The 15723-nt window shown below is 43.2% G+C and overlaps 1 protein-coding gene across 7 annotated transcripts in view; it reads left to right on the top strand.

The window, feature by feature from the left end:
* The window catches only part of TBC1D1 (TBC1 domain family member 1), a 113744-nt gene that overhangs the window by 9653 nt on the left and 88368 nt on the right, over positions 1–15723 (top strand). The window contains exon 1 of one of the 7 annotated variants that reach the window (XM_080588760.1): positions 13807–14575. The exons of the other annotated variants lie outside the window; for them this stretch is intronic. Within the exon in view, the coding sequence (XP_080444886.1) occupies positions 14510–14575 (66 nt within the window). The 5' untranslated portion in view covers positions 13807–14509. Of the gene's footprint in view, positions 1–13806; positions 14576–15723 lie in introns of those variants that run through there. 7 annotated transcript variants of the gene reach the window in all.

Below are 15723 nucleotides of genomic sequence, written 5' to 3'. Positions count from 1 at the left end.
GAGGCCTAAGCAGCATTTGTGGAGCTGTTCTGCCAAGAGGATAATGGAAACGCCAAGTGATCTTTTCTCCAAAAGCGAAACCCTGCATGTTTTACTGACATTCAGTAATTACTGATTACATAAGGAACTTACTTCAAAGTTGGATTAATCAGAGTGTTGTTATTCTGCCTGAGTATTGCCACACAATGCCTTTTAGCTAATTGGTGTCTGTGCGTTTCTGAAGAGGACTGAACTGATGTTACCTGTTTAGCAGATACACAGCGCGCTCCAGCCCTTTCAAAGTGGGTATCTTGGTTACGAATTGAGGGAGCTGTTTGTTAAAAGTTGAGTGAGTTGGGATGAAGAATTTAGCACTATGTTGCTGCAGTTTATGTTCAGCTTCAGAAGAAAGAAAATTTAGAAGCAGGACCTTTGCAGCATGTGTGACTCAGCAGACTCCTATGCTGGCACTCCTGCTTGTGAGTTCCTGCAACATCTCCTCTGAACATTCAAAAGCAATCTTACAGAGTTAGTCTGCATTGTCAGGGTCAATCCCCTCTAAGCCCAGAATGGACAAAAAATGTTGAACTTTTTTACAGAGCTGAAGCAAACGGGAAAAAAAAAACACACAGTAGTCCAGATAGGTTTGGTCACAGAATTTACATGCTAATAAAACAACTCCTCATCCAGTGATCTTGAACATCTAAGCTTTTGTGATAATTGCACTTCATCTATTTCTACTGAAAAACAACATCGACAACTGACACAGGTTGCTAATCATAATATTGTAAACTACAGGAGCCACAGTTCTTTGTATCTTCACAGACAAACTCGTAGCAGGGCTTTATTTTACACGGAGTTCTCAGATTAGGTCATGTCTGACTGCGGATTTGAAGTAGAAGGTAAGTGTGGCTTTGCAAACAAGTTCTGACTATATCCACACATTAGGGAAGTAGAATAAAAGAGGACAGCAGGCTGTCTGTAGGAGAAGTAGTCTACTTCTGGGCAGATGAAGATGGAAGCAGGTGAGCAGAAGACTAAACAGTGAAATCCTTTGAAGAGGAGGACAAGAAACTTGAACTTCATTCAGACTGAGAACTAGCACTGGAGGTGATAGAACGTGCAGAAACTAGGAATGGTCGGGCTTTTAGCATGAGTGTTGCAGATAGATAGCAGAACATTAGCTGTAGTTGTATTATTTTGTATATACATACAGAGACAGAACACTCACTTCAGTAGTGAGAAATTATCCTACTGTATAATGGGAAAGCATTTTGTTAGTGGGAGGTGATTTTTTGCTGGGGAATACTTAGCTAAAATCTAGAATTGATGGAGCTGTGGGAACATGTAATGTATTTCCTGGATATGAATGCGGGGCTGTCAGGTTCCTTGTTGATCCATTACCAACATGTCCTCTTTAGAGAAGACATCAGTAGGCAAGCGATTAGTGCTAAATAAAGGCAGGGTTCTTAGCCAGGGATTCTTTCTGCTGCTTCTCTTTAGAAGTGAAAGAACAGGCAGTGCCCTATTGTGGTATTTGCCTTCACTCTGAAGGATCCTGTATAATTATTTCCATTGCATCATTGTGGCAGTATACAGCTCGCTTTCCGGGCTGACAGAGCAGTAAATAGGGAAGGATGGAAGAAGCGTTCCTGGCAAACTGCTCCTTGGCACATTTCTTAAAAGCAAGGTTATGCTTATAGAGATCATTCCACTCCACGTAGTGCTAAAAGGAAGAGTTTGCATTGCCTACAGAGAGCTTCTGCTATGGATCAGGGTTCCCCTTTCTAAGAGGATCTGTTGTCTATAGGATCTGAACCCTTCCTTCTTCCTTCATGTATAATCTCAGTGAATTTCCACTAGTTAAAGTTGGTGAAGTTTTTTATGCTTTCACCCTCATCATGTAAAGATTCTGGTGGGGCCTCATGATTAAGTAGTTTCTGCCTGGTGCTGCGGCTGAAGTGTTAATGCGTATTCCTTGCAGGTGCTCAGGAATGGAGCAGGATTCAATTATACTGCCTGTGGGGAGCTTGTGAGGGCTGCTAATAAGTCATAGATGGGGATTATGCATGCCATGTTGAGTAATGATGGTGGAAGCTGAGGAAAAATTATCTCTCCGGTAAATCTGTGCTTGCAGAACTGTTTCTTCGTCGTAAGAACGCAGCGTTGTTGAACAGCTTGGCTGGAGCATCAGGGTACGATGTGTATGTGATGTCTCGAATGAAAACTTGCATGCTACCAGCCTGCGTGTCTTCCCAGTGACCTCTGCTCTGAAATTTATTTAGGCCCTACAGAAGAGGGATGCTATTGGCATCGTGGTTGTTGAAAACTGTTGACATTAAAAATTACTGGCATTTTTGTCCTATACTTGGGATGTGGTGGTTTGAAAGGTACAGTGTTGGGAACTGTGGCTGTGTGTGTTTCCTGAGGCATGCTGCTTCCTTCGTAAAGTCATTGTCCACGAACACTCTCTCCTTCCATAGGAGACCTTGCTTAGCGCTTCGTTCACTCTGAGGCATGAGGGAGATTGACACCCTGGGTCAGCGTGCTCTTAGCTTCTCCTGAGCTGTCTCCAACAAATACAGAGCAGCCAAAGCATTAGAGGAAGAGCAATTTCTGTTCTTATTTTCAGTTCAGAAAAGTACTTCTACATCCTATTATGCTGATTTTAGTTTTGTGTATCAAATGATTTGTTTTTCTTAGGTATTTTTAATTGATTCATGTTTTGGCTGGCAAGTGAAATATTGGTCACTATCGTATCTGATAATGCCCTGGGCCAGTTCAGATTTAAGGCAGGTTAAACTTGTATTGTCCTTTATTATATTTTATGCTCTTTGTCAATAAAGAATAACGGTTCTCATCTCAATGATTTCATGGAAGCCTGAGGTGAAGAAGGCATTGTGTCCCTCAGCCTTTTGCATGTCCTGTGTCACCAGCACCCCTGCCCCACGCAGCAGCAGGCCCACATTTCCCTTTGTCTCTTTGTCACCTATGGACTTAGAGAAGCCCTTCATGTTGCCTTTGGCATCTCTCTCCAGATACAACTGCAGGTGAGTTTCGGCTTTCCTAGCAGCATCTCTGCATCCTTGAGCAGTGTCTCTCTATTCCTCTGAGGTTACTGTCCCTGCTTCCACCTTCTGCATGCTCTCTTTCTGTTAGAGCTTTGCGAGCAGCTCCTTGTTCATCCATGCAGGCCGCTGGCATTTTTACCTGACTTCCTGCCTGCTGGGATAGCCTGCTGTTGAGCTGGAAGGAGGTGATCTTTGAACATCAATCTGCCTTCTTGGATCCCTCTTCCCTCCAGAGCCTTTATCCCATGGGACTTTTTCAAGCAGATCCCTGAAGAGGCCCAAACCTGCTCCCCTGAAGTCTGGGGCTGTGATCTGGCTTTTTGCCCTGCTTCCTCCTCTTAGGATCCTGAGCCAAGGCTGCCTTCGATCTTCACATCCCCAACAAGCCCTTCCTTGGTTGTGAGTACAAGGTCCTGAGAGCACCTGTCCTCATTGAGTTTTCTGTCACCTGGGTCAGGAAGCTGTCACTGATCCTCTCTAGGAAACTCCTGGACTGTTTATGCCCTGCAGTATCGTTCCTCCAGCTGCTATCAGGATGGTCCATGAGGACAGGGCCTGGGAATGTGAGGCTACTTCTAGCTGGCTGTGGAGGGCAGTGTCTGCTTGTCCTTCCTGGCCACAGGGTTCAGTGAATTCCTGGATGCGGGGTAAAAGTCAGCAGACAGCACTGTCAACTCTTGTAGTGAAGCAGATGCTCGGAAAGCTTGAGTTTCTCTCTTTATTTCCTTTTGTGATACAAACAGGAGACTTAGAGGGCTTGAGGAAGAGCCTAGAAACTTGAGGCTGATGTCTTGTCAGAAGAAATATTTCTCTGAGATTATCAATGATTATCAAGAGCTGGAGTATGAAGATATATAAAAAGTTTAGTGCAGATTTTGAAAAGGTTAAGCTAAGTTCTCTCTCTCTCTCTCTCTCTCTCTCTCTCTCTCTCTCTCTCTCTCTCTCTCTCTCTCTCTCTCTCTCTTTTCTAGTGTCTCCATGCAAGTTGTCCCAACAGGCTCTACTGCATGCTTGTGTTTACCAGAACTGTTAATGCCACAGTGGGATAACGCTGGATGGGACTGTTCTTTTCTATTACATAGAGTAGTACTATTCCTGATTAAGTGGCCTCACAGCTGCAGAACACATTCACAAGTCTGCTTGCTTCTTCTAAACCCTCATTCTGCAGTGTCACAAATCAGGGAGAGGTTTTGGCCCAGGAGCTGGGCTTCTGTCAGCTGCGGGAATGTTGCCACGAGAGTGGCAGTGCCTGCGTTTTTTGGCCCTCCAGTTGCTTTAAGAGCTCCTGCTTCTTAAACAACCTTCACCTGCTTTTATGAGTTACAATAGCTTATGTGCTTAAGGAGATCAGGCTGTATTACCTGGAATGCAATATGCTTTGTTACATGCTGTTTGGGATCTGCTTATGTCCTGGAGCAGCTGGTTTCAGGTAATCAACACTTAGGTCTCTGTGAGGCTGCACAGAGCTGAAGTTGTGAGTGAACTTCACATTATTCATCTATAAAAGGAGTGGCAAAGGCCCTGTGAACTCCAAAGCAGTTGTTGTGAGGCTTAGCTTTGTGACAGAGGATTCTTATGCAACTTGTTTTTACATTAGACTCAAAGATATGACCTCATAAGTAGCTCATTTTTAATAGGGCCATTTCCTTTTCTTAATGAATTCAGCAAGGTAATTGTAAATACGGAGGTATTTTGTATATTATTGCTTGATGAGTCTGGGGAGATTAAAATTTTGCAAAGAGCATAAAACTCTGCTGGAACAAAACACAGTAACTGGCCTTACTTCAGTGCAGCTGAGAGCTTAATTTGGCTGGTTTTTCCCTTCTATTCACATGCACTTTGTTTCTGGTGGAACCTTCTAAATTGCAAACAAAAAGGTACTAGCACTGCTTTTCAGTTTAGGAAGTCTCTCTCGTCTCCCAGATACCAACTGGAGAAATGCATGTTAAAAACAGAAGGAAAAAAACACAGAACAAATGAAGAATCAAAGGCATGCCTGTGCACATATATAGTCTGCTATATGAAGTGGGTGAAAGTTTAGCTCTGTAAACCTTAACAGAGTATCCTGTGTAATGCAATAGCCAGCTCTGCTTTGGCCATCCTCAGAAAGTAAATAGGCTTTTTGCTCATCCTGAGCCAAGAGCGTAACAATCGCTGCACCAGCTCCATGCCTGGGGGCTGCTCAAAGGATTTAGGTTCGTGAATGCCCTCTGCTTTCAGGGGCTTTGACAGCCACTGACCCTGTCCCAAGCAGTAATGCCCCAAGCCTTTCTGTTTCTGGTGCCGTGTCAGAATCTAGAGTGACTCTGGTGCATTCCTGGCTCAGCTAAGTTCTCCTTTGTTCACCCGTGTTTTATAAGAAATATTGTATGATTTCCCTTAGCCCCCACTTCTGATTGCCACATGGAGGAAATGATTTGTGCAATGCCACTTCCTGACTTGAAGTCAGAGATAATGTCTTAGCGAGGAAGATGAAATACATCACATGGGTTGTTAGATAAATGTGTGTTCCCACTCTTACAGTGGCAGCAACATATAAAATTATACTTTCCCATGATTTCCTCAACCTGCTAAATCCTACAAAAAATTCTGCTCCAGAATGACTATAAAGAATTTTTAACGTGACTTCAGCAGTACGGTATTCTGTATCAGCTGGCACTGTTTGAGGATTTTTCAACTTAATATTGAAATGATCTGTGTCTCACCTGATCTGTCACATAACTTCATTTTAGAGCCAAAGTTCATGCATGCTTCACCTTTTCTGTTGAGTATTGTAGCAGAAACGCACAACAGTGGAACTGATGCTAAAAAGTAATTAGCAGGCTTGTGATGGCTTCTCTTGGAATAATAACTATTCCTCTGGTCTTACAAGGTCTGATGCTGGTAGTTTGTGAAGCCTGGTACAGGTAATAGGAGCTGTAGGCCATAACGCCCAAGCGTTCTCAAGAGTAACAGTTGAGTTTCCTTCAGAAACTTCACTTTCACATAGGGAAGAACTGTGGTCTCCATTTTACAGATTCGCAAGTGGGGTACAAAGAGATTGAGACCGCAGAAGAGTTCAGGTACCTGTGTCTCACAGTGCAGGATTCATAGCCTCTATCTAAACCCATATCTGTAAAGCATCTTACATTTACACTTACACTTACATTTTTCATCAGTTAGAGTCCCTGGAATTAGCGTGCACGCCCAGAACAAATTCTGCCTTGGAAGGATGAAGCAGTTCAGCACCAGTCGTAGCTCTGCTCGGCAGGCTCCTGCCGCCACGGCTGCTGTGAGGATGCTGAGCACAGAGCCACCAGGTAGGCAGGTAGGCCACCAGGAGAGCAGAGTGTTTGTGCAGGAGGAGGGAGACTGAGCTTGTTCCCTCCTCTTGGCCCAGGGAGATAAAACACAGGGAATGAGCTCAGATCCTTTTCTATCTCTCTTCATAAGGGAATACTGAGCTACTGCAATACTAGCATGTGCCCAGCTGCCTCTGGTTTTTGTTACATTTTTATGCAATATTGGAGGTTGTCTATAGGCTCTGGGGGGCTTCCTTGCAGAACTCCTTCCTTCCGTACATCCTTACCTTGTTCCTTCCCTCTCTGGTGCAGCAAATCTTTTTGTCATTCTCCATACCTTTCAGCATGGAAATTTGAGCTGATTTCCCGACAATCTCACCTAGACGTTCCCCACACTTTAACAGATAAAGCATGCTTGGGCCATAATACTATAGGTATAGTGGCTGAAAAACACCATTGATTTAATTCAAGAATGATTTCTGTGTAAGTAGTCATCTACAAGTGCTTGGTGATGGAAGTGATTATTGCACCACTGTGCACTGAAATGCAATTCTGTATGGTATTGTAGTACGGAAGCAAATAATTACAGGAGGAGGTTAAGTGTATGTTCCATAGGCTTTGATACATCCCTCTTTCACTGTTTTGAAGATTTCTTTTTCTATGAATTCTGGGTGCAGTAATTAAGATGGTGGGAGAGGGAAGGTGATGGTAGAAAGGGACAATAGTGAATTTTATCAGACCAGGTCTACTTTGACTTTATTTCCAGTACTTGTAAGGCTTCATCTAAGCGTAGGGCTCTAAAGTCAGCGCTTATGATTCAGAGGTCTCTTGAGTCATCAAATTAAGTGTCTGCTTTTGCAGTCATCTGTTTGAAAACAGTTTATCCGGAATAACTCTATGAATTATAGTATTTAGGCAGTAGGTCAGATTTTTCCTTTGCCTTGAATCATTTGCTTCATCCCATGTTTGCAAAGATCATAAACGTGTGTGTTCTGAAGATGCATCCTCTGCAGGTAAATTGTCAAGTGGTATGCAATGTATACTGTATACTTAGCACGTCAGCTGGGCATTACTTTCTTGAAACCTCCACCTTAGTAGGTTCTTACCTTAGTGAGGATGGTGTTTGGAAGCAGAGTTTCCCTAATTCTGGTGTTTCTTCAATCCCATGATTCTACTGTTGTCGAAAGGTGCTTTAAGCCTGTAGATATGGGGTCACATTTTGAAGTCCTGCTGTATAAATTGTCTTGTGTTCTTTGGTCTTTTACTAAGCACACCTTGACTGACCTGTTTCTTTACATATCTCCAAAGAGAAGCTCTCTGTTAACATCTCAGCTTAGCCTAGTGCAGCTGCTGGTGCCTGCGCTCCCTTGGTTGCTGATGTGTGCAATCTCACTTTTCCCTCTGCTCTCATATCATGCTATGCTATCAGTGACTGAGCCAGTTGAGAGCAAATTAAATATTTCGAAAGGAAAAGAGATGCATTTGTGAACAAATTGCCATCGTGACGTGATCACAGTATGGCTTCATGAGCACCTTTGTGAGAGTCAGGGGGAAGCAAGGCCACACTTTCCGGAGCAGGTGGCACCTCAGGTCCCTGATTCAGCCCTATACTGCCCTGGGGTTTTAGTTCAAGTGTAATCTGATGATATTTTGAGGAGGTCTAATACCTGTCCTCTGTCAAAAGAGGCAGTTAAGTTATTCTTTCCTCTTCTGAGCCATCTCTTGACATACATTCTCAGTGTGTTCCCCCTGGGCTGGCATTGATGGTTGAGCAGCCCTGCGTTGAGCTGCTTTAGAAATAAGTTAGCTGAGAGAACAAAAATGCAGAAAAACTGAATTGCTTTCTGCCCCAGACCGGTTCAGCATACCTTGTTAGGTCACCTTATATGTTTTGTCACATTCCACAGATATAGAAACTAAAGTGAGAACATAAAGTAATTTGGGGCAGATTTTTCCTGGCATTCTTCCAAGCAGATGGTGCAAGCACCAGAGAGACCCCACGGGGTTGTGCAGCAGGAACCCTGCTGATGGGACTTCTTAAGGTGATCCTCAATGAATGGCTGTAAGGGTGGTGGTGTGCAGGGAAATGTGGAGCATTACTTGGCCTCTGTACAAGTAACACAGCCCCCTGGGCTCTGGAAGAATCAAAGCCCTTGAAGTGTGCCCTGCTGGGAGGAAATCGCTGCGTACCAGCCCAGTGAGCCCACAGAGGGAGTAGCCTTGCTGAGAGGTCCCAAACAGCTTGGGGACAATCTGTGTGCTGATAAATAGCTACGTACAGGCTTGTGTCTGCCACTGTCATGGTGATGGGAATTGAGAGCTTTTAGTACACTTCTGTGATTTACACCTAATTGTCTTAAAATTACAAGTGAAGCTGTCTCTGAGGGGTTGAGCGTGTTGTGAAAGGCTGTCACGTGGCAGTTTCTTCACTTTTGTGGCTTCAGCCTCACTCTGGCACTAACTTACTGGTACTCATCCTGTGGTTAATTACATTTTCTCAAGTGGAATATTTCTGCTTTGCTGAGCAGTACTGTTACCAAGAAATAAGTGAACCCTCTGTGACCAACTTCCAAAATGTTGCGAGGGTCTTGGTGATGCTACAGTATTCAAATTTGATTGAAAAGCTTGCAGATAACTTAGTGTAGAAGATGAATTTGAAAACTTGATGGTTTTTAAATCCACACGGTTCTCAAAGAACAAGGTTTTCAGTTGAGAGGCTACGTGTATCCATGTATTTACTCTGTAACTACACATTAGATTCTCCAAATTCACAAGTGCTAGCAGTAACTAAATGGGTAATGACAAAGTTATTCAGCTCACCTTATTATAATGTACGAAGTCTGCCTTCTGCAAAGGTGTTGGTTGCAATACACACAAAGTGAGTGTCTCCACATCTCCTTGCAATGTAGTATGGGTTGTGCCTGTGCAAAAGAAAGAGGATGCAACCTGGGTTTCTAGACGCATGTACAGAATTAAGAATTCAGAAAATACTGGTTGATTCATATCAGTGTTGAATGTTAGCCTGAATGTGAGATACCACAGAGGATAACTAATCATAAGGGAGCTCTGCTGTATTTCCTGTAGTTACCCGTTGCTGTGGCTTATTAAAGTTAATTTAAGAATAGAGGACGCTTGGAAGAATGCAGCCTTGTTGAATGCCAAATGCAAGTCAGAAAATCTAATGTGGGTTCAATAGACAGTTTATATTTTTCATGTAATTAATGATCAGAAGGAATTTAAAGTATGTGCAGTTGCGATGTTTTAAAATTAATTTTGTGGTACGTGGTGCAGTGATAGTTCTATGAAATTTGAAGCCAGAAAGTATGTTTTAGAGGGGAAAATAGAACTGCTTTGGCAATGAACAGTTTGTAAAAAGAGTCAGTCTTATTTAATGCAGTGTTGGTTTTCATGGCACACCATATAACAACATATTGAGGACAGTGTAACTTAGTGAAAGTTAACACTTTTAAATGTGGGGAGATAGTTGTTTCAAATAATTGAAAAAACAAAGGCCATAGCTGTTGTGTATGCAATCTATCCAGACAGACTCTTGCATATATTAGATCTTAGGACTGGGTCCTATGTCAGTGATCTTCCCTCAAGATGAGTAGAAGCAAAAGCTTTCTCTTTCTCTGCTTCACAAGTTTCTCTAAAAAGCTTGGGTTTTAGCTCACTTGGAGATGCTTTAACATGTACGTTCATGTTCCTGCAATTTATTTCTTTTCAGATTCCAAAGTGGCCCTAATGGATAAATTCAAGCCATCCACATTAAAACACAAAGATGCCAATTAATAAATAATGATACTGAGTAAATCACCCTCCTGAAATAGCTCCTTATTTTTCCACGCAGTCAGCTTGTCGTTTAGAGTTTTGCCTGCATGGCCCTGGCATTACTGCTGTGCCCTCAGGGTCATCAGATGCGGGCTCTCTGCCTGGTGGAGCAGAGAACCCAAGCAGAGGAGGCGTATATAACTGCTCTATTTACTTCACTAGCACGGTCTCCCATCCCGGTATATGTCAAAGTGAATAATGGTAACAAATGACTATCATAAAATCAGTGCTTTCCCTTGCCTGGTATAGAGACAGTTGTTCTATATTTCTGTTATTTTACCCTCTCTGTGGACGTCAAGTTATGGGAAGGGCTGTGGGAAATATTTTCCTAAAGAGTGATTCGTGTGACTGGACAAACACAGGCTTAAATGGATATGTGTGTCTGCCCTAAAGGTTGAGCACCGACGATCTGATACAAGGATTGAGTGGATAATGCCAGTTTATCCTTGGCTTGTCCTCTGCAGGAAACTACAGACCGATGCGTGCTGCTGCTTTCTTTCCCACCCTCCCCCTGCTTTTCCCTGTGACACTTACCGAGATGTATCGCGGTCATAAAAACAGCTGGGCTGCTGATCCCTCCTGCGTTGGGCTAAGTTTCATCCTTCTGTGTAGCTAATGGAGTGCTTTTGGTTTCCTAAAGCCTCTTGTTTCAGCCTTAACAAATAAACAAGCAAAGAAACAAAGCCCAACCTGGCTACAGACATGTGTAATGAGCAGAATATGGTTTACATTTTTATTGTTGGTAATCATGATGTGGTGCAACTTGTTGTTTTGTTGCTTATGGGCTCTGCGTATCGTCATAATGTACTGGACTTTCTCGGGGGAGAGAATAAGAGATGAAATTCATAACTTGGTTAATTGGAGATTTCTGTAGGCCACGTACAGCACAGAAGTAGAAAATGGTTAGTGTTAGATTGCAGCTACTATCCGATGGGACATCTTCTATCTAAACCTGTGGCCAACTCAACTGGAGGCGTTTCTTTGAGAGCCTAAAAATAAACCCTAAGTCTTACTTCTGAATCCTTGATGCTGAAAACACACGTGCATTAAGTTCTGGCTAGCTGCATTAAAGACAACAGAAATAGTGCAGTAACGAAGTGAGCGTGCTTGCAGGTACGTGGCTTCTGACTTCTGTGGTTAATTCCTTGAGAAAGATTTTCAATGAGGCAAAACCACCTTCAAAACCAGATCAAACGAAAGCAATAGCTGTAATGCATTAGTATGTTCAGGATGATTAACACAGTTGATTTAACAACCCTAGTAGGAAAACTGGGCTTATTCCTTTGATTAAAAGTGCAAATGGAGGCCCGGCATATGCCTAGGAAGCAATAATATGCTGAAGTCTTGAAGAGCAAAGCTCCGTTCACCACTTTCACTTCTCTGCAGGCGCTCAGCCCCTGCTCTAAGGTCCCCAGGGCGAGAAACTTTTTTCCCCACTCCCTTCACAACAGTTTGCAGACTCATCACAGCTTAAGCCGAGGTGTTTAAGTGCCACTTAGTGGCTGTCCAGAGCAAATGTAAGATGCTGTGCTAGCTGGGACAGTTTCACCTCTCCTGCTATTCCACCAGCAGGGGAATGCCTCCTTGCCTTATCTTTGACAGCTTAAGACTGGCTGAAATCAATCCAAAGACCCTGGTGGGCTTTAGGTAAGAATTTCAGTGCCATGAAAACTTACTTTTTTTCCAAATTTGAAGTTCTGTTTGGGTTCTCCTTGTGCCTTTTTTTTTTTTTTTTGCAATAAATACTTGTAAAAGTATTGTAATGAGTTGCTATTTTGCTGTGTGGTGAGCTAGCACAGGAACCAACAGTAAGAAAAGGTGCTGCCTGAGAGTTGAAATACTGGTGTTCCTAGAACTGCTAACAAAATACACTTTATTCTTCAATATTGGGGGAAAAAGTAAGACGCATGCTTCATTGGGCTTAGTGTTTGGCATTAGCTGATGTTCTGGGATGTCTGCTCCTTAGCAGGATGGAAGTGAAAACTGACATGTTATGAGCGTAATATGTGGATACCCGGTCCTAAGGACCAAAGTTTCTCTTCTCAAAACTGAAAGAACTTCAGAGTGTAATTTACCTGTAAGTTACTAATTCCGCAATGAACTAGTTACATCCAGAGGACAACAGTCATCAGAATGTGTGCATTGTTTGTGTGCAGGCCTCCTCTTTGCTTGTAGGAGATTTTCGGTGGATGTTCTGCAGGTTATGAACTGTAGAAAACATGCTTCCAGTTTTCCATTAAAATGAATACTTTTTGCCTTTTTGTTTTGTTTCAGCAGAATCTTTACAGTTTGAGTTTTAAAAGAGTATGCGTATGCCACCTGTGTTTGCAAGAGTCAGAAATGTTCCCAGGAACGTCAAACAAACAAAGCATAGGTTTCTGACTTACAGGCTCAAGTTACAGAATACAAACTGGCAAGATCTCAGGATAAACCCATTCACACAACCTGAGACGCTGAACTTCCAACACGTCATACAAGAACTATGTACATGACAATTTTTCCTTTTGCAGTGCCTTGACTTTTACACCCACCCACCCACCCAGGTATATGTCAGTATGTTCTAAAAGTCTTGATGCCACCTTAAGACAGCTCAGCCACAGCTGAACTAGACTTCCAGGAAGCAGTCTCCAGTGGAGTTCAATCCCAAATGGGCTGTGAGTGAAGTCAAAGCACATGTATGGGGCTGACATTACGGATATGCAATTAGAGAATGTAATATATGTATTTTTAAAAACTCCTCCTGTTTGGCTGTGTATTATATTTTTTGGATATTAGAAACAAACTCAGGAAGTGAATTATAGCAAGCCTGAATTTAACTCATAAATCTGTTCTGCTTGAAACAGCAGACTGAGAACTTATTGCATCCCGGGGTAGAAAACCCTGCTCAGATAACTTCTGAGGTTCACGTGTTAATTTGGGTCTTCGTGCCCGTGAGTGCATTCACATATGTGAGCTCAGCCCTGGGTTGCAGTGGTATCTGAACTTACCATGTTCCAAATGAAGTTGTGTTGCTCTCCTCCTCCAGTGCTTCCATGGCAGGCAGATGTTTGAACCACAGGGTAAGATCGCTAGAGTGAAGAGTCTGGCTGTCCTGCCCATCCTTCCAGCTGTCTGCAGTTCTTTTCTGGGATACCAGAATTCCCTGTTAATACTGGTAATGCTCAGGAGGGAGGAAACAGCAGAATCAGCCCTTGATTATTTTATTGTAATGTCATTAATCTATTTCAATAGGGTACCACAATCCCAGTAGTATTTTGGGCTTTATTCCTGAGAAAGTGCACACATTTCCTTAATTTTACCTACCCCAGGAGTCTTATGGCTGCCAATTCTAGGATATCTCTGTGGTAAGAAATGGTTAAAGAGACCCGCAGGGAGCGAATCCCTCTTGCCCGTGGGGATGGGTGGTTTTGGGAGAGCTGATTCAGCTGCTGAGGCTCCATTGTTCTTGCGGAGGAGCGGAAGCGCAGTCAGCACATGTGGCAGAAATGTGCAGCCGTGCCTTCCAGTAACGTATCCTGAGACCTTTGAAGCAATCCGCCTTTATCAAAACCACAGAAGATCAATAAGGGCGAGTCCTGTTGCTGTATTTTATGTCTCCGGCTTGTGTGTTGTATTTCACAAATGATTTCCAGCGTGTTTTTAGGAGTCAGACAGAACTGGCTTGGAACAGCTACACGCGGAGCGCCGTCTGTAAGGAAACCAGGGGCTGCAAGCTCCTGAATGAGAAGTTAACTCAACAGGGGGAAAAGTGGGTTTTCAGATTGGTAGAGACACTGCCTGAATCCTGGTTTTGAAGATGCTTTATTGCCGTTTTGTGGCTTTGCTGTTATTGAAAGACAGTGTGGCTTAGCCAAAACTATAGAAAATCGGACCAAAGAGCCCAGATCATTGACTGCGATGCGCTTCGAAGGTGAGAAGCCCTGAGAAGAGGGTAGGAGGGGAAAGTGTAAGAAGCATTAAGTGAAAAGTGTGTGTGAGGGAGCACTGCTGCTGAAACTTTCCGCTCTCAGGACAGAAGAAGGAATGTAATCAACAGCACAACACGGCAAACGCAGAACTGCAGATAGCTTCATAAAAACGCGGGTCTGTAGGCATCATACAAAATCACCCTGCGAGCAAATCACAATACTAGGAGGTTTCCAGGGGCATTCCGGCTTCCGCACGGCACAGGAAATTTCTAGGGCAGGACTGTGCTGCAGCCTGCAGCCCAAGGAAGGGCTGGTGATGGGAAGAGGTGCGGGGCGTGAGCCGGGTCAGGCTGCTTGGCGAGCTTTTTAGGTTCCTGCAGTGGGTCGGAGGGAACCTGCTGTGGATCTCGCCCCAGGTGTTGCACAGGAGGCCGCTGCTATGAGGGCGACGCTGCAGAAATTGAAGCTGCTTCAGCTCGACTCTGGAAAAGAGCAGGACAACATGGTACTCGTTTCTTCTTTTTGTTTTATCTGTGTTTAAGGTGCGTGAGGATATAGTAGCAACTCGGTCTGTGTTTTTGGCGGGGGCAGGATTGGGTCCTTTTCAGACAAATAGCTTTTGCACCCGCATGCTCTTTGTGTGCAATTTGCAGTAGCCCTGGGGATGGTAAGTAAGTTCTGGCCCCTGCACCTACTGAGGTGTAAACCTGGCCTGATAGTCTGTCGTCTTCAGCAAAACAAGAATATTATCATTTTATGAGGGGAAAAAAATTGTTAATACTTAACTGGTAGTTGGAATAAAACCTTTTTCCTTCTGTTTATAGTGAACTAGATGTTGCTTTAGAGTATCTCAACTCCAGTAAAATTTCAGTACACTCTGTGTACTGCCTATGGGGGACTGCTGTAGGATCTAGTTAGGAGAAATCAATGTAATCTTCGCATATATCAGTGCTGTTAGATTTGTTATTAGTTTGCTATGGAGAACTGAGAAGACTGGCTACTTATCAGGCCCTTCATGCTGTGGCATTCAATATGCTTTCCTAGTCTGCTACCATTGCAACTGAAGTGCACAAAGTAACATGGCCAGGACAGTGGGGCTATTTTCATGTTTATGATTAATTATGGGAGCAGAGAGCTAGGCTATAACTCTGTAAGCATGCGTTATAAGTATGCATAAAGTATGCATTAAAAATTGTTCATATTGAAACTCATTACTGGACATCTGTAATAGAATGAAGTGCAGATGGGCATCTTAACTAACATGGATCCCATTTAGTAGGCATTTGTAGGAATGCATCACCCATAGCGCGTGGAGTAGATAAGTTTTATGACTGGTTAAAAGAAATCAAAACACAGTTAAGATGTCACTTTCTGTTCATAGTCTGTTTTTCCTCAACACTTTCTAGACATCTTCTATTGCTTAACTTGTCCATTATTGGAAGTAGCAGCATGTAGTATTTCCATGTGGTTTTTTTCCAGTGTGAGGTAGTGCCTCTGCACAAAGGAAACGAGACATTTTCAAACGAAGTGTCCGTCTTCCCATCCGAGTAACTTGGTTTAACTATTTAACTTTCAAGCCCAAGGAACACTTTAAGAGCAACCTTTTAGTTGCATTTCAGAAAAGACTTCTGAAACTTTTAGAGGCTTTTTTTC

The sequence above is a fragment of the Anser brachyrhynchus genome (assembly GCF_964034855.1).
Source record: "Anser brachyrhynchus genome assembly, chromosome: 4".
NCBI lineage: Eukaryota > Metazoa > Chordata > Aves > Anseriformes > Anatidae > Anser > Anser brachyrhynchus.
Note: the sequence above shows the minus strand (reverse complement) of the source record. Positions and strands in the feature narration are given on the sequence as shown.